The sequence below is a fragment of the Rhizopus microsporus genome (assembly GCF_002708625.1).
Source record: "Rhizopus microsporus ATCC 52813 unplaced genomic scaffold scaffold_20, whole genome shotgun sequence".
Taxonomy (NCBI): Eukaryota; Fungi; Mucoromycota; class Mucoromycetes; order Mucorales; family Rhizopodaceae; genus Rhizopus; species Rhizopus microsporus.
In genome coordinates, this window is record NW_019671935.1 from 254,894 (window position 1) to 272,559 (window position 17,666).

At 35.9% G+C, this 17,666-nt stretch overlaps 10 protein-coding genes across 10 annotated transcripts; 4 read left to right on the forward strand and 6 right to left on the reverse strand.

Annotated features, from left to right (window-relative positions):
• The first annotated feature begins 58 nt into the window (after window positions 1–58).
• Window positions 59–845, forward strand: RHIMIDRAFT_267294 (uncharacterized protein). Its single transcript, XM_023611985.1, has one exon. It carries the CDS (start codon window positions 512–514, stop codon window positions 812–814), a length of 303 nt encoding a protein of 100 aa, XP_023462671.1. The 5' UTR covers window positions 59–511; the 3' UTR covers window positions 815–845.
• Window positions 846–3,335: 2,490 nt separating this feature from the next.
• Window positions 3,336–3,935, forward strand: RHIMIDRAFT_241178 (uncharacterized protein; the record flags this gene model as incomplete). The annotated part of the gene is made up of 3 exons (XM_023609526.1): window positions 3,336–3,558; window positions 3,611–3,769; window positions 3,826–3,935. The coding sequence occupies 3 exons, from the start codon at window positions 3,336–3,338 to the stop codon at window positions 3,933–3,935; spliced, it is 492 nt and encodes a 163-aa protein (XP_023462672.1).
• Window positions 3,936–3,963: 28 nt separating this feature from the next.
• Window positions 3,964–4,472, reverse strand: RHIMIDRAFT_241179 (DUF1715-domain-containing protein; the record flags this gene model as incomplete). The annotated part of the gene is made up of 3 exons (XM_023609527.1): window positions 3,964–4,144; window positions 4,192–4,371; window positions 4,420–4,472. The coding sequence occupies 3 exons, from the start codon at window positions 4,470–4,472 to the stop codon at window positions 3,964–3,966; spliced, it is 414 nt and encodes a 137-aa protein (XP_023462673.1).
• Window positions 4,473–4,539: 67 nt separating this feature from the next.
• On the reverse strand, window positions 4,540–5,673 carry RHIMIDRAFT_286283 (mitochondrial inorganic phosphate transporter; the record flags this gene model as incomplete). Its single annotated transcript, XM_023613369.1, has 5 exons — window positions 4,540–4,842; window positions 4,893–4,997; window positions 5,051–5,452; window positions 5,500–5,551; window positions 5,606–5,673. The coding sequence occupies 5 exons, from the start codon at window positions 5,671–5,673 to the stop codon at window positions 4,540–4,542; spliced, it is 930 nt and encodes a 309-aa protein (XP_023462674.1).
• Window positions 5,674–6,519: 846 nt separating this feature from the next.
• RHIMIDRAFT_241181 (uncharacterized protein) lies at window positions 6,520–6,900 on the reverse strand (the record flags this gene model as incomplete). The annotated part of the gene is made up of 1 exon (XM_023609528.1): window positions 6,520–6,900. The coding sequence occupies one exon, from the start codon at window positions 6,898–6,900 to the stop codon at window positions 6,520–6,522; it is 381 nt and encodes a 126-aa protein (XP_023462675.1).
• Window positions 6,901–6,939: 39 nt separating this feature from the next.
• RHIMIDRAFT_241182 (uncharacterized protein) lies at window positions 6,940–8,032 on the reverse strand (the record flags this gene model as incomplete). Its single annotated transcript, XM_023609529.1, has 3 exons — window positions 6,940–7,610; window positions 7,666–7,729; window positions 7,781–8,032. 3 exons carry the CDS (start codon window positions 8,030–8,032, stop codon window positions 6,940–6,942), a joined length of 987 nt encoding a protein of 328 aa, XP_023462676.1.
• Window positions 8,033–8,194: 162 nt separating this feature from the next.
• On the reverse strand, window positions 8,195–9,108 carry RHIMIDRAFT_207256 (DUF706-domain-containing protein; the record flags this gene model as incomplete). The annotated part of the gene is made up of 2 exons (XM_023606972.1): window positions 8,195–8,626; window positions 8,677–9,108. The coding sequence occupies 2 exons, from the start codon at window positions 9,106–9,108 to the stop codon at window positions 8,195–8,197; spliced, it is 864 nt and encodes a 287-aa protein (XP_023462677.1).
• A 1,236-nt stretch (window positions 9,109–10,344) lies between these two features.
• RHIMIDRAFT_286285 (Lem3/Cdc50) lies at window positions 10,345–11,829 on the forward strand (the record flags this gene model as incomplete). The annotated part of the gene is made up of 7 exons (XM_023613370.1): window positions 10,345–10,405; window positions 10,464–10,656; window positions 10,696–10,709; window positions 10,784–11,089; window positions 11,144–11,464; window positions 11,516–11,678; window positions 11,730–11,829. The coding sequence occupies 7 exons, from the start codon at window positions 10,345–10,347 to the stop codon at window positions 11,827–11,829; spliced, it is 1,158 nt and encodes a 385-aa protein (XP_023462678.1).
• Window positions 11,830–12,968: 1,139 nt separating this feature from the next.
• On the forward strand, window positions 12,969–14,329 carry RHIMIDRAFT_241185 (uncharacterized protein; the record flags this gene model as incomplete). The annotated part of the gene is made up of 10 exons (XM_023609530.1): window positions 12,969–13,096; window positions 13,152–13,275; window positions 13,329–13,411; window positions 13,461–13,516; window positions 13,582–13,673; window positions 13,726–13,805; window positions 13,861–13,962; window positions 14,013–14,107; window positions 14,170–14,201; window positions 14,258–14,329. 10 exons carry the CDS (start codon window positions 12,969–12,971, stop codon window positions 14,327–14,329), a joined length of 864 nt encoding a protein of 287 aa, XP_023462679.1.
• A 60-nt stretch (window positions 14,330–14,389) lies between these two features.
• On the reverse strand, window positions 14,390–16,270 carry RHIMIDRAFT_294790 (uncharacterized protein; the record flags this gene model as incomplete). Its single annotated transcript, XM_023614124.1, has 1 exon — window positions 14,390–16,270. Exon 1 carries the CDS (start codon window positions 16,208–16,210, stop codon window positions 14,390–14,392), a length of 1,821 nt encoding a protein of 606 aa, XP_023462680.1. The 5' UTR covers window positions 16,211–16,270.
• Window positions 16,271–17,666: the final 1,396 nt, after the last annotated feature.

Consider the following 17,666-nt stretch of genomic DNA (forward strand, 5'->3'; position numbering starts at 1 on the left):
TCAAATAATCTATTGGCTGACTTATTGTGAAAGCCTCTTGGCATAACACGGATTAAAGAGCATTTTTATGCATAGAAATGACCTTTAAGACTTATGCCCTGTATCACGCTACATGTACTTTTTTTTCTAAATGCTGTTGTACTTATAAATCCTTGCTATTTCATTTGATCGTCGTAAAATGTTGAGACGAGCAGTTTATAATATCTGAGTATTCTTTTTTTTTGCATCCCTATCGCTTGAAAATTGCTTACCAAGTCTACACTCCAACCGGGACTCATAAGATGGCGAGGACGAGACGTATGTGTGCATACAGTCGTTCCAGCACCAAAAGGCGGGTTTTTTTTAAAAAAAAAAGGACGAGTAGTAAATTTTTCCAAAGGACGGTTTTTGACTTCCTCAAAGGGCGGTTTACATTTTCTCAAAAGTCGGTTTCTTTTCTATTCAAAGCTCTCTTCGTTTTTATTACGAAGACGGCCAAGGTAGAATAGTTGATGAGCAATGAAATGATGCTATGGATTGGGATGAGGAGGTCATCCCATTCCACTTAAAAACTTTGACCCGTATTAGACAGTACTATGAGAAGCAAGGAAATGAACAGTTATCATCTCCTGAGCTTAATCCAATAGAGCAGTTTTGGGCAATTGTCAAAAATAAGGTCAAACGTAGCTCATTCGAAGTTACTGAAGATTTGGCTACTCGGATTACTGAAGCTTATAACTCTGTTCCTCTTAAGCACCTACAAGCATTTGTTCAAAACTCTGTCAATTGGAAAAGTGCTTACGTGATGAGCCGCTATGAATATTATTCATTTTAAGTAGCAGGCAATTTTTTTTATGGAAATAAACCAGTACATTGTCCCAATATGGACGTGGCTGATTAAACCATCACATAAGTTTTCGGCGACTTCATTGGATAACTGAGTTTCTATTGTTTCCAGCCACTACACAAAGTCCCTTAAAAAATTTCTCTTCTCTCTTTATCTTTCTATCAACATCTTCACAAAATAACACGGCATTACCTCTGTCACAGTTGGAAGCGCTTACCTCTACTGGGTAAGGCGTCAATCTGTACTATACACGTAATGTTTTTACGTAGTTGTACTAATGAAGACGTGGTTAATAATAACATTACCTCTGTGATGAAGCGGAAATGCTTACCTCTACTTAGATACATGTATTAGCTCAGTTTTCCCTGCTGATAGAGATCAGCTTGTTAATGCAAACTGTTTTTTTTTGTTTTTTTTGTTTTTTGTTTTTATATCGAAATGAAAATGAAAAGTCAAAGCTTGAATTAGTTATTATCAGTCTTGATATTTAATTATTACTTTCTTGGTTGTCGACATATTACGAATACATTAACTGTGTATTATTTATTTCATTCTAACAAAACAAGGAATTAAAGAAGCTTCTGCTTCAGATGAAGGCAGAGGCTCTGACAGTAGTACATTCTCTAACCTAGACTCCATTTCAAGTTTATTAATCCACACTTGTTGAACAAGGGGTGTCATTCTTTTCATGAACTCTTTGGAATGAATAGGGAAGTAGAATTCATTTATTTTTTCTACAACGCACACTTGCCCTGTGGGATTGCTAAGTTCAAAAAAACTTATTTTCATCCCTAAAATGCATGTATGTTATTATTCAAGGTTAGACTACTACTATCAACTGACGTAAAATATACTTAGTCTTATCAGAAAGAAACATGCCAACGATTTTCAAGTTATGACGTTCGTGAGATGCAGACTTGACGAGGTTCACCAGCATTGACTTCATAATCTTCAGTAACTTAAGTGAGGCATCATTTTTCTCTTTCGTGTTATCAGTTTCTACTTTGCTCACCTCAGCAGCCCAAACTCGTATCTGTTATAAAACACAAGCATGTCCGGAATTTCCCCAGCAGCCTGTCTGGACATCATGGTTGCAGCTGCCAACTTCCTTTTTTTTGTTATTGCCTAATAGGCAGGAGTAACTTGTTTTCTCACTATATTTATTATTTGAATTCATGTTAATTATTGAATAGCATCTGTTACTATACCTGCGCATGGTGAGTTCACTAGCATCATATGCTGTATCTATGAACCCCCCAGACTCGTCTTATTATGTCCCTTTCCTGTTGATCAGTTACAGGAAGGTAGCCTGTCACGAATAGGTCTGCTGCTTGCTGCAGAGTCATTTTTAACCAATATAGGTCCCTACTTTGGTAAGGATTGACTATTAGGTTGTTCAAATGTAAAAAAAAAAAAAAAAAAAAAAAAAAACATCTTTGATATTTGAACTTTGGGAATTTTCTCCAGAAAACTTTTCATACTGTTTGGAAATTGAATGCTTTTTGTAGGCTGTGTGAGTGCTCGTATCTCTTGAAACTCTTTTGGAGAAAAGATATCAACCCAGTGTACATCATCAACATCTAATATTAATGAACATGCAGGGCTAAAAATATGGCTAGAAGGTGATTTAAAAAAGCATCGATATCACACCTACTGTTCATATTTCAATTGTGAAGTGAATTCCTACATAATATTTTCGACATGTCTTCCTGAAGAAAGCTGCCATTTACAATTGAGATCACAGTACATTTTCTTTATGTCTTTTTTCTCAGCAAGGGTGAGCTTGTATCCTAATTTGCTTATACTGCTTGAGCAAAACTGAGTGTCACTTGAGCGTCGCGATTCCATATCACTATACTGGGAAGTACTGGATGAAGTGGATGGTCCCAAACCATCTTTATTTTCAATCAACTTTTTAATTATGAGCCAATTATCATATCTTGTATTAAGTTTAATCTTCATATCTTCTGCCACAGCTTTTACACACCTCAATCATATGCTTCTGAATTGATGTTCGTTATATTTTTCATAATAATCATTGACAATTTCTTTTTTAAATGCTACCACAAATACTGGCCAATATACTACATCATTTTCATTCTTTAATTCAGTAAGGCATTTGGAAATTGCTATACTCAAAGTTAGTATATCACTATAATATTATAATGCACGGATATAATACATACTTTCTTTATATCTAGCATCTTGCGCTGACATTTTGTAACATGTCTAATTCTAGAGTAAAACCCTGTATTGTTGTTCAGTTACTGTTGACAGTAAAGTAATAAAGGCCTCTGTTAATCATTTACTATTTATATGTATATTTTTATATGTGATCCTTTTCCCCTTATCTTTTTTCTTCCCTTCCCCTTACCATACACTCACACGCGTCATAACGTAATGATCATTGTTAGCCATATTTGGAATTGTTACCAAAATGGAAAACAAAACCAATAAACTCTTTTTTTTCTTTTTCTTTTTTCTTTTTCTTCTTCAGTATATAAACAATATGAAGTTGGCCTTATTGTTGGCTTCACTAGGCTTACCCTTGATTGTAATGTCTCTAGATGCACAAAAACCATTTATGGCACCTGATGACCATGGAGCTATATGGTCATTGTGTGGTGATCCTTCCAGCCATCTGTTAGTAGGATATCGAAATGGAGTACATATATCACCAGAGACACCTAGGACAGGAAGTGATATTAGTGTACAAGTACAAGGCAACCTATGTAATTTATCACTTATAAATTATGATACTTTATTTTAAAACACATTCTATAGTAAAAGATGTTACTGGTGGGAAAGTGGATATTGATTTGAGTATTATGTCAATGATTAAGATTAAGAAGCAACTCGACCTCTGCACTGTCTTGGCATCAGATATTATGGGCCATAAATCATGCCCACTTTCTGCTGGTGATCTCGACTTGGATGCAACAGGTTATATACATAGCTATTATCAGTCCATAACTATACAACTAACATGATATCAATAGCATGGATACCTAAAGAATTACCCAAATTACCACTCGATGGTAACATTCGTATCTCTGACCAAGATAATAACACTGTGACATGCATTCATCTTTCCTTTAAACTTCAATGATCATCATTTATTTACAATATACACAATTTTAATAACTCATCTTTGGCTTTTCCTCATTTGAATATCTTTGTTGCACTCCCAACAGGGAACTGATCACTCGTAGCTTATTCTTCATTTTATCTCTCAGGGCAAACAAATCTACATCATGATCATTGTAGTCGGGAAATTGATCAATCAGCCTCTGCAGGCTTTCCAGTTGTTTTAATACTCTGCACATATTGTTATTAAAGGAAGACACTATTTTATCTATTCTTACTTGGATGATATCATATCTGGATGGTCTATTGATAGTTGAGTCCACATGTCTACACAGCCCGCATAAAATCCAATTTCTTTTCCTAAATCAAATGCCTTTTCGCAGCCAAATATACGACCTTCCAACTCGCCTGATTGCTCTCCATCTCTAAATCCGTCGTCAAAGCCATACTCTTGAAACCTATAATGAATGAGTCATGATTGCAAAAAACAATAAAGGAATGTTTACATAGTCTCTAAATAGCATAGTGACTCGAGATCTTGGTTTGGAGGTGGCAACATTCAGTAAAAATAAAGAAAGAAAGAAAAGACGAAAAAAAAAAAAAAAGTCATGCATTAATAATAACATTTATTTTTCCTTCTTTTGTTCTTCTCCTCCGCCTGTCGTCGGAAGACCGACATAGACCTTGAATGTATCATAGAACAACCATTGCAAGCCTGTTAATGTACCAATCATTACTATACGAGGACCTAATCCTGTCCATAGTCCCTTCCAGCCTAACTGTTTAGCAACGTCCATGGCAGTGACTTGCTTTTGTCCTGCTTCAGTCTTGGGGAGATTATTCAACTTGGATACGAGCACATCGGCTGGATGCGACACTAGGGCACAAAAGACACCAGCGATATAGCCACCTGAAAAACTAACACCAAGCTATCATTCAAATGTAAGAATGTATAAGGAGCTCTTTTTATTTGAATTACCTGCTGAAGCTTGTTGTATTCTGACTTGGGCTTGGGTAAGAACGTTTTATAAAGGAACTCGACAGTCCTTTCAAAGGATGCAAATTTAACCATAGTATAAGGTACCTTTACAAGTAATTGTTATAAAACACGACAATTCCCATAGACACGTTCATTACCTGACGACACCAAAGAGGGACAATACCCTTGTAGAACCCAAGATATCCCTCAGTACTTATGATCTTTTTAAATCCTTCCCCTGTTGTTTTCGCAAAGGGTGGAACGGTTGTTTGCATCTTTACTTTTAGTGCTTCCATAGGACATAAAAGAATATCAGCAAAGAATTCAGCAGAGGCGGAAGCGCCAAGGTATAACAGAGTACGATATTTGTGAGCATTTTCTTCTCCAACAAGATTTGCATATCTATACTTGAAAACTTCATAAAGACCGTATTTACCGGCGCCTTGGAGTGAATAACCAATGGCAGTAGGGCCCACGCCGGTGAATACACCACCGATGCCTTCATTCTTGGCAATCGTTTTCCAACCATCAAATACACTCTTGTACAAGCCAGGTTTTACCTTTCTATATGTTAATTTTTGTTCTGTTACTGCTTTATCACACTTACTTGGTTACGACACTTGACCAAGTCTAAGGGAGTCACAAACGAATGAGTTGGCCTATGTTTATAAGCATGAGTGTAAACATAAAAAAAAAGAAAAAGTATAATGTACCCGCAAGCAAGTATGCCGCCAAGTGTACAAGCCAAGAAGTAGTTTGTGGAATAAAGCTCGATAGTCATTTAGATGATAAAGAAAAGAAAACAAAGGCAGATGACATGTTTTATATTTGGGTGATATCATGACTTCATAACGTTTTAGATGATTCATAAACCTGCAATTTTTTTTTTTACCCTCGTCCGGAAAAAGATTTGCAGTAAGCCTACAAGACCCGATAGGCTTACACAAGTTCAAAGTGAAGCTCTCAGTACTCTTTATTATCCTATGTGTATTTAGTGTAGACATCTAGCGCCTATAGATATACACATGAAATAATAATAGAAGAGCAGTTTATTTTATAGAGCCTGAAAATAAAAGCGCATGGTTTGAGAGCCATTTTATCTTCAATCACCAACTTTATCTTTGGTGCATTAAAGTCTCCTTGAGTTGCATGTAACACACATCTATTGCACCACTCCGCAATTTCCCGTTTAGTACCTTGGTTAAGTATTCTTCAGCATTACATCATGTAGAATATATCCTTTAAAAATGGAAGCTTTATCAATAGTTTATTACGTGATATAAAATTGGGATACGGCTTTTAAATTATAAGCTTCATGATAGGGGATGTTGCAAACTTGAAGTTTAATAGTGTATATGTATATACCATTCTTCGTAATCTCACAGTGAGGCTCAGTTGCTTTAAAGAATTGATACCAAGGTAAATTGAGTCATATCACTGACTGAATTGACAAACTACAAGTTGTGTCTCACAAAGTCGGAGAGATTCTTTGTAAGATTTATCATCCTTCACATTTGTGAGAATGCCTCCCTACTCGAATAGTATTTATAAAGATCGATCTCAGTATGATAGCTCAAGAGCACAGACTTTTAATTTGGATGTCCACGACATACTTTATTCTATGATCTTATTTCGAAGCTACATAAACTACATTTCTTGGTGATGCTACTTGATCAAACAGTGGATATGCCCATACTCCCTTATGTTGACTATTCTCCAATGAACTGACAGATTCTTCAAGGTATAGCCATCTATCCACAAGGATAATGCTTTCAACAATAGATGCTAACAAAGCTCTCAAAGTCCAAAGGGTAACAAACTGTTTATCAGCCTGCTTTTCTTTTGCCTTTAGGTAATGATCTCTTGCTTCTTGCTCTGTGATTGTATCGGGTGGTAATTTCAGTCTTTTTAATGATGCTGCTACAAATGAAGTAAACTCTTTGTTTTGTTTGATTCTCCCAAGGATAGGCGGGTCATTGATATCAGATAATTCTCTCTCGACAAGCATCTCCTATAGAAATAGTGAATAGAATGTATTTATGAATCGTCAAAGATGACATGCCTGAAGTAAAGCGCGGAAAAAGTAATTATCAAATGCTTCTATACATGGTTCTCCTTCTAACCAACGAGAGGGAGAATGACAGGCGAGCACACGAGCAGTCGATTTCAACTCCATCTTTTTCTCTCTAAGCAAGCTGCTCATAGGGAAACCAGAAGATGTCAGTGCATTATAACAACAGCCTACGTTGACCATGCAAGAAATCTTGTCACTTTCTGTAAATAAACGAAAGATGGTAGGTGATAGATCTCCACATGTATGTAGGCCGGTCACTAACCACTTTTTGTTACCATCTAATCCAGTGCTGGCAAGTACCTGAGATACATTTTCTGGAGTTACCTTTTCAGTAACATGTTTTATAGACATCTCACTCTTGTCTCGTGCTTGCTTTTTTGCCTTTTCATCAAATCGAATAGCGCCCTTTGTCTGTATCTCGGACATGTCAACAGCTACTACGTCAAATCCATGATCGAAAGCCAATGCACGAGATAGATAGCCTTGTCCAGAACCAAGATCGATAACGGATGTGATGCCCCTTTCGTTTGCTACTTGTTTGATTAGCTGCCCCATCAGCTCTACCTCATGAATCTTTTTATCGCTCATTCCTCCCAAGATCTGTTTACTGATATTTGCTTGATCGTTTTGAAAAGGTTCTTCATCTAAGTGCAAGACATCAATATTCAACATCTTTTTTCTTTCTACTTTTATATATACTTCTAGGTAACGATAGATCTCTTGTCTTTTCTATATAATTTCTTAGAGATTCTGGCCAAATGGACTATTGAATTGTTGGGCGTCATTGACAAGAAGACATGGTTTTACACTTTACATAATCGTTTGTATTCAAAATAGATTCTAATAAAGCTTTTGCCCAGTTATCTCCAGCTTGTTCCATAAATAACATTAATGCATTTCTCCATTCTACATCAAACTGATCCCATTGACGATGTGTAATGAAATTAAAGGGCAAGACATGGATCAACCAAAAATACTCGTTGTAAAACTCCAAGAGATCGTCCAGGTATGCTTGAACTGATTTATTCTTGTATTTTTCAGGCAGACGAATATAAAAAGAGCTCATTACAGAAAAAGAAAAAAAGAAAAAGAGGGCATCCGCACAATTAAATAAAAAAAAAGTCCCATTTCTAAACCGACACTCTCGATTCTTATCCTTGGTTTATAAATTGTTATGGTAACGATCCAATTGAGAAATAAAAAAAAAAGAATATGTTTATTATCTATTTTACCACTTGATCTTTTCAGGAAAGAACTCACGAATCAACTCTTGGTAAAATGGTTTCAAGGCTTCAACATCCGGTTCATCCTCTGCCTTAGAATAAAGGTCATATTGATTAAATACTTTGACCCACTTCATCATCTCCACGTCGTACTGATTCAGTAACCATGAATACTGTCCCTCTGTGTGACAAGGGTAGAATGAATGATAACGAATAACATAAGAGGCTTCAGGGGGTAAATAGTCCTTGGTAACGTGATAGAGGTATTCATCATGACCGTAACTCATATGCACTTGATCCAAGCCACAGTGAGGAGAGTAGATACCATGCAGAGTGGAATACTCTTGACGGAAATAGTCAGGGTTCTTCTCAAAGTATTTGGAATAAACAATTTTCTCCGAGAATTTACAGCCAACGGGAAAGGTGTCCCCCACAACCTATTTTGGATTTGTTAGATAAAAACTAAATAATAAAGCGAGAGACTTACTGTCCACTGTGGTTCGCCAAGGAAGAATAAGTATTTGCCAAGATCATGAATCAAGCAAGTCAATATCATCCATCTCGGCTGGTTATCTTTTCTTGCGGCTTCGGCCGATTGAAGAGCATGCATGATTTGTGGCATTTGGGTATCAGGATCAGACTCATCCACCAATGTGTTCATTAGTTCAAGGGCCTCCCAGATACTCATTTCACCATGTGTTAAGCTTTCATACATTTTCTTCTTGTCCAATACATGCTCCAAGGTTTGCCTTTCATGATTTTCCTTGTAGAAATTTTCTACAGTGGGCTGTACCTTACTTGCAAGTTGATAATCACGGAAGTCACTTGTCTCTTTACTTGAATGGTTGTGTCCATACTTTTGTTTGATGAACGTCTCCCAGGCCTCAGTTACTTTGACCGCCTCTGACAGGTTTCTCATTGATATATATGTAAAAGAGAAAAAGAAAGAAAGAAGAGAGAGAAAAAGATAGATTTGTATCTTTTTATAGTCCCACTTTCAGTTTTTTCCCACCTTTTATTTGTTCTGGAGTCTAAGCAGAATATATATTTAGACATGTATTATAGTGAATCACCACCCTTTTATGATTGGTGCAGAAAATAGAGTAGCATGCATATTTGTGCGTCTATTGGGGAGTTTCGGACTCTTTTAACATATTTTTTTGATTTGCGTGTCCTTACTTTTTTAATCTTTAACAGTAACAACGCGACCAAAAAGTCACTATCCATCAACGCCTATTTTTGAAAAGCGTAGCATTTTCGATAGTTAACCCACTAATAATAGTCATCTTATCGCTGTGAAGCTATTCTAAAGATAAACAGTACGACGCGATGTTGTTTAGGTACTAAAATAGCACACCTGTATAGTAAATAACGTGATGACGTTCACTTTTAAAAGTATATTGACTTTACAATTATAATAAGAACTGTACGAAATTCACTGATTCATATAGACGAATCGAAGATTAAGCTGTATGACCATGGAAACGTAAGATATGTTATTCACAGTAAAGTTAGCTCACTTGACAAACTTACTTTAGCATAGGGACACTGACAGTAATCTTCTTTTGAAAATATGAATCAATGCAGACTGACTGGATCTATTAGCAAGATCAACCGTAAGAATTCAACTTCACAAGCAGATCTTACGTTCAGTTTTCCTCGCACAAATTGGGTTTCATCGAAATAAGTCTTATTAACCCTATGACCCGAAAGCGACAATGGAACTTAATGAAGGGGACATTACAGTACCTATAATGATGCAATTAGTTGATACAGCAATGCAAGGTAGTTCTTACTAGCTGCAATCATCTTCAACAGTAAGGAAAGCTAACCAGGACAATATTAGCCCTTTACTTCTAATAGGAATGAACCCCCTCACGCTCTATCAATGGACTTTAAAAGAAGACATAAAGTATATAGTTGGTATTTATCAAAGCCTCTACTTTCCTTATAAACTTAATACAAAGCCCTTCTCTTTTTTTTTTTTTCGTGTGAGGCTTTGTAATGTGATGCATTTTCTGGAGTGTCCCAAAAAGGAAATCAGTACTTCCTGGCTTGTCTTTGATAAGATGTTCTTATTGGGCAAGAATAAACGTGTAACACTTTTTAGCTCTTTCTTTGTCTTTTTTTCTTTGTTTTTCATAATTTGAAAGAAATGACAAAAGAAAACGATGAGACATCCGAGCAGGAAAAGACAAAGTCTCGTAGACCTCGTGGTACATTGAATAGAGAAGCAGAATTAATGTTGTAACTAAATAAAAAATGGGAATATAGATGGCCCATTTCAACAACAGAAACTACCAGCTTGGCAACCAGTGATGATTCCAAAGACAGTGTTACCTACCTTGTTTATCATCGGTATCATCTTTTGCCCGGCAGGAGGCCTACTTTGGTGGTCTAGTAATAGAGTAAGTAAAAAGAGAATGAATAAAAATGAATGCTTATTGCCTTTTTATCTCTCTTGCAGGTTGATGAAATTATGATCAATTACTCTTACTGTCGACAGTATCCAAATCCAGTGTATCTTGTTCCTGAATTATATGAATATCAATTATCGGACAAGACAGTCAATCTAACCGAGATGGAACCACCAGCATATCATTACTCTAATGAATCGACCTTTTTGAACCCAAACTGGGGAAATCCTAACCAATTGACCGTTCCACGTTGTACATTAGACTTTACTGTGCCAACGACTATGAAGGGTCCTGTTTATATGTACTATCGATTAACCAACTTTTATCAAAATCATCGTCAATACATAAAGAATTTTGACTCGAGTCAACTGCTGGGCGAGGTCGTCTCTTCGACCACTCTACATACAGATTGTGACCCTTTGGCTTACTCTAACGGAAAAGTGATATATCCATGCGGATTAATAGCCAATTCGATGTTTAACGGTATGTTTCAAATATATATAGAGAGAGCGTACACACTGATATAATCTTGAGTAGACACTGTATCCAATTTCACATCCATTGACCATCCTTCGCTCATCTACTCCTTTTCTTCCAATAATATCGCTTGGCCATCAGATAAAAAGAAGTACGGTCCTACAAAATATCCCCTGTCAGACATTGTACCACCTCCCAACTGGGCTAATCGCTATCCTAATGGCCAGTACACGGCAGAATACCCTCCTCCAAACTTGTCTCAAGATGAGCATTTCATGGTTTGGATGCATGTCGCTGCCCTTCCTGATTTCCGCAAGATTTGGGGAAGAAATGACTCGAGTGATTTGCCTGCTGGTCGTTGGAGAGTAACGATTGATATGAGTAAGTGTGCATAGTGCTCTTTTTATCTCTTTATTGAATCTCTCTTGTCAGATTTTGATACACTTCAGTACAGTGGTACGAAATGGTTAGTCTTATCGACAACTACTCCATTAGGTGGTCGAAACCCATACTTGGGTATTGCATATATGGCCATTGGTGCCATCTGTATATTATTAGGTATTGTGTTTAGTCTAAGACAGTTAATCAAACCAAGGTAAGATGGTTAGATGATATGTAACCTATATTAATTCATTTACAAACCTAGGAAACTGGGTGATGAATCATATTTATCTTGGAATCAACCTGGAGGTGGACTTCCAAAGAATAAGAGAGCAAATGAACTAGAGCACCTTCATAAAGAATAATTCATGTAACATTTTGTATAAATTAATCCTATCATCTTCTTCATGATTCTCCTCCCTCTCTTTTTTCGACAATACACTATTAGTACACTCGAAAAAATAAAAATGAGCCAAGAAAAAATTACAACGATAATTGTTTTCTTGATTTTTTTAATTTCTTTTCGCGACCTACGATAAAAGAGCAAAAATTCGATTCAAGGAAACAATGAAATTTATGAAAGACGGTGATCAGAAGTCAAGGATACTTCAAAATTATGATAAATGACGCAAAGGTAAAGAAACCAAAAATTATTGGACTCAAAGAGAGCAAGAACATCAAGAAGACGGCCAAAATAATCAGCCATCCTTGGTGTCCACCATCAGTTCCTCTTCCTCGGCCACTAGAAGGGAATCTACTACATTAAATCATGCTGACAGCATTAACATTCCCTATAAAATGTACACGCGTCTTATTTTAATAATATTCTTCTTTTCTTTCCAACGAAGAATCTAATTCGCAAGCTATCGACTTAACCACCTTTTTACAAAAACAAAGCTGAATACAACAGCCATCCAGACTTGGATGACTTTGTTACTTCAAATATAAAAGATATTCGTAAAAGCTTGTAAGTAGATCAATACGGGTCTATATCGTTTGAGTGTGTTTTTCAAGGCTGCAACAACAAAGTACAAGCTGAAGCATATCTTTCAAGTAGTGATAGTTGGTAAAGTTTACTATATATATATATATATTGATGTTCCACGATAAATTTGTATACTAAATCTTAACATTAGGAACAAACCTCTAATTTCATATTAGCGAATTAAAGGGTAACGTGTTGACAATGGCAGAATTAGATTATTTCTGTCTCCCACTGTCGATGGACAAACTTCCGCAACTTATACTATACCTGCATCAACTGTATAACGTCATAGTAACAATTTATAGCTGTTGCTATAAGCAAAAGAAATTGAATGGGGATATACCGCCTGGCAGTTCATAAATTTATATACTACATCAAAATCTTTATTTCAAGAGTGATCTGACTGATCAAGTCAGCGCCACATAAAATTGCCAATCGAAATGATCTAGCTTTCATAAAGGATAAACCGTGTAACATTTTTGTACCTTTTCTTTTTCTTTTTCTTTATATAAAATAGGGATGAAGACAGCCTTTGCATTAGGTCTATTATTCTATTCAAGTGCCTTTGCCTTGCAGAATTACTGTAATTCGGGTTATAAGCCGATCGGAGACAAGTCTTTGGTACTTGATTTATCCAAACTAAACCAGTAACGTTTTTTGTTGTGCACGTATTATATAACAAAGCTGACCAGGATTAAAAAGAGAATTTACACTCTATCAGAATACAAGTACACCCCCTTCAACCCGATCAGTCATCACTCAGATAAATATGTGTGATGCTCTTCCAATTTCTAAAGAAAGCCAATTTCAATGCAAAAAGGGGACAGTAAAGTTTTAATGACGTATAAAAATATACAAAAACACTAATCTCGCTTATAGTACATTTGTCAAAAGGTTGTTTATAATCAAGATAACAAAGACTTTGTAGCCGAAGTACACACCATTGCTGGCGATTTTGAAAAGTAAATTATATAAAAAAAAGAGAGAGAGGTTATTCATTGCTTTTCCTAGATCAAAGCTTGATGCCGAGTTTAAACCCGTAAAATCTGAAGCAGACAGTACAAAGAGTAAGAAAAGACAACAACAAAAGTATAGTATATATATGTATATGTTGACATTGGGCGCTTCTTAGATGGATACCAATATTCCTTGGCTTTATCTGGTGGTGATAATGGTCAGAGCGCGCTTATCACATTAGAATGTGATACATCTCAATCTCGTGAGGTATTCAAGATTTGATCTAAAAAGATGGATGAATGGCTAATAACGATTATAGGATAAGCCTACAGAACCAACTATTGTCTCTTTCCATAATAACGTATTGACACTTCAATGGAAAACCGTATTTGCATGCGCGTAAGTGATCAAAAAAGTGTAAAAAAAAAGAGGCAGTTGACCTGATATCCAATAGTACAGAACCTCAGGAAAAGAAACCTGATGATGGTGGTCATCAAGGAGGAAATGAAGAACCAAAGAAGGAAGGCATGTCTGGTATTCGCATCTTCTTTACAATGTGAGTATAGATAGGATTCATTTAGAACATTTCTAAACCGCTCTCTTTAGTATATTTGTCTTGCTTGCTGTTTACTTTATTGGTGGTGCGTTCTACAACTATAGAGTGTATAATGCCCGAGGCTTGGATCTTATTCCTCATAGAGGTAAGAAATATAAAAAGTGTAGTACACTTTTGAAACTGACACTTCTCCTTAAAAAAAAAAAGAGTTCTGGCTTGATCTACCTTATCTTATTAGGGTAAGAAGAAAAAAAAAAATAGATAGTAATATATACTCATGATTATTCTACTTTAGGACTTGATCGCACATATCATTGATTCCATCATGTCTCGTCGTCGTGGAGGTGGAGGCTATGTTGCTGTATAATATATATCTATATATATGAATGCGATGATGTTTTATTATCAATGTATAAAAGAAATGAGATTAAACAAATGCAATAGAGGAGCCTTGATCTATGATGTCCTTTTTATCTTTGTGAGCCATGGCAGGTGAAATATTAACAGCGGTTGATGCACATGTTTTGGCTTTGTTGAGTAATGCTAATGAACTAGACTTTCTTAGTCGGACAACATGGCTGGATGTGTCACTTGTTATACTCTCTTTTGATTCAGTCTGCTGAATGCCAAGTGAGCTTTTTGAATCTATCGTTTGGAGTGAATCATCCATATTCGATGACAATGATGAACAAATGGATGCATCTTCAGGTGGAGAAGTAGATAAAGCAAAATGATAAAACTCTTGCTCTGCAGGAGTAGATTTCACTGTTTGTTGTTGTTGTTGTTGTTGTTGAAATAGTTCTGGTAGAGCCTTTGCGGTAGTTAATAAATCTTCATCTAGTTTTAATCTATGCATGGGAAGTTCTTTTTTGGTGTCATTCTGTAACACACATTCTTCTTTTGCTATTGTTTTGTCTTCTTTATTAGGCAATTCCTGAACTTGTTCTTCTTGCTGTTCAAAGATGCCACCTTCCCCATTCATTGGGAAGAAGATGATATCATCAAAGTTAGGCAAAACCATTGTTTCAACAATAAATTCTTGAATCTTTGTTTCAATTGCTTTGACAACCACCGAGTAACCTACACGTTTCTCCCAGACGACGGGTTCTACCTTCCATTTCATCTTGGGTGGTTCATGAAAAGCATACCAAATTCGGTTGGTTGGGGGTTCCTTAATTTTCATTAGTACTTTTCCTTGAATTTCTTCCAACGTGATTGCCAAGATGATATCGATAGTAAAGGGGCGCAGTCGATCAGAATATTTCCACTTGAGCACCGTTTCGATCTCAATTCGGATACATCCGTCATAATGTAAGTTGGCTTCAGCAGACAGTTCACCACTAGGGCTAATTCCGAGCAGTTTGGGATGAGTGATACGAGGTATCGAATGACCAGGATCAACCGATCTGACAGTGATTTCACCCAAAAATGGCGGTCTTTTTGCATTAATTTTGTCCAACTTTGAAACAATTTTTTTATAGAGAGCGTCCTTGATATCTTGAGTTCTATAGACAGAAAGGAAAATACGACCAAGTATAGCATTGAACCATTGGGTCTGAAAGTGGTATTCATCACTATGGATAGCCGTGATCAACTGATTCATGGATGATTGGTCAAAGTGGGTATTGTCCTTTTTGATGGTAAATGAAGGTGATGTTGTTTTGGAAGCACGAATAAAAGTAAAATACCAGTCTTCTTTTTCGATGCATCGTCTACAATTGATATAATATGTTTGATTGTTATTGCTGTTTTCGAGTTTTATATGCTGAGGTTTTGAAAATAGTTCAAAATCTTGTAATCCTGGTGGGTGAATGGATACCTTGCAGTCACTCAAGATGATGACACCTTTACAGTCCAACTGTTTCTCTGAGTCATATAGATAAAGTGTATTGTATTTTAATACTGAAAAGTATAACCGGCTGTTCTGATGGTTGTTATTCCTTATATATGAAGCGACAATATCCCCAATAGATGACGTATCGTCATCGTCGATTATATCATCTTTATGCACTTTCAACCATCCCACTTTATATAATTGGTTGCTCGTATTCTCGTCATTTACTGGGCCTTGATTAGAATTGGCATTGTTGTTATTATTGCTATAATGCTTCTTGTAGGATAATCGGTTATAGATTGGTATTATTAGTTTGCTTAAAATAAAATATATAGCGCATGTGATGATGATCATTATTGGAAAGAATGTTATTCCACCTATAAAATAACCAAATAGAAAAGATGCTGACACCATTTTATGAAATATAAAGAAAAAAAAAAAGGAAAAGGAGAGGAGAAAGAAAGAGAAATAAATAGAAAGAAAAAAGGGAGAGGATAAAGAAAGAAAGAAAAAAAAAAAGAGAGACAAAGGATATGATAAAAACAACATTGACCAAGCGGTCACTGAATTTAACCAATAAACAACTAAATTTCGATCATTTTACCAAATTTCATTCTAGACTTTACAAACAAAAAGGTTAAATAAAACAAGAATGATGATAGATACAACAGAATATATGTCTTATAGTCATTTTATTTAATACATAGTAATGATGTTACCATAGAGATAGATTGAATGTCAGAAAATAAACGTGAAGATTGCAAGAGAATATACAAAACTTGTTGTGATACTGTTATACTTTAAAACTAATCCTTTATGACTGATAAATAATAGATTAAGGGAATAAACCGTGTAGTGATATACTTTTTTTAAAAAGAGACTTGCATCCGCAGCCTTTCTTTCTTTTTTTTTTGGCTTGGTAAATATCGTAACACGGACACACGTGGGTTTATTTTAATTAAATGTGAAAAATAAAGATTTTTGATCAGAGCAAACACTTAGTGCACTCAAAAATACACTCAAAAATAGTCTAATGCTACAGGCGCTTCCTTGGGGCACTACATGTGGCGTCACTATACAACTTCACATTACTAAAGTCTCTGCCTAACCCAAGGCAGTCCACTGGGATATCCTTTGATATAAAGTTACTCATGAATGATCTTAGTTCTTTGTTGATCAAACTGACAACATAAAATTAAAATACAACAATAACCACATTTTATCTCTTCTTAAAAGATAATTTCTTATCCTACATTAGGGAACATGAAAAGATGTTTGTTCCTGAACAAGTTTAGCTTGACGCTGCACATTCAAAAGGTTTGTTGCCAACATCACAGGTAGTGTTTGTAACATTAGCCCTTTCGTGGATTTCCCCGTGTGCGTAGTGTACACCGAGAAAATTAGGTTCCCTGAAATTCGAAGATCATCTTGAACACGTTGAAACATTAATAAAGTTCAACAATTTTATAATGTCCGCTGCAAATAAGCATGAAAATGGAGATATTCTGGGAAGTGATGTCAAAGGTCTGGCGCTATACAGTGAAGATATCATATTGGTCACACAAAATGGCTCCAACAACTGCAGTATCGAAGCTGCTAACTGAGGACGTTTCGTACAATTTTCTCGGGGGTTATCTATTTCACCAGCAGTTCAGCTGAGTAGTGTAGAAAGAGATGCCTTAGAATCCTCTGTCAACACAAAAGCAAGTTACCAGCAATTAGCGGAAATGCATCAGAAGTTGATCAATAATGATTCTTTGCATACCGATTTGATTCCCGAAGTAATTCAAACCGTTCAAAGAATCAAAGGTAGCGTTTTTGTCGATAAAGAAGATGTTCTGATAACCAGCTTTGTCGAACCTTTGATAGT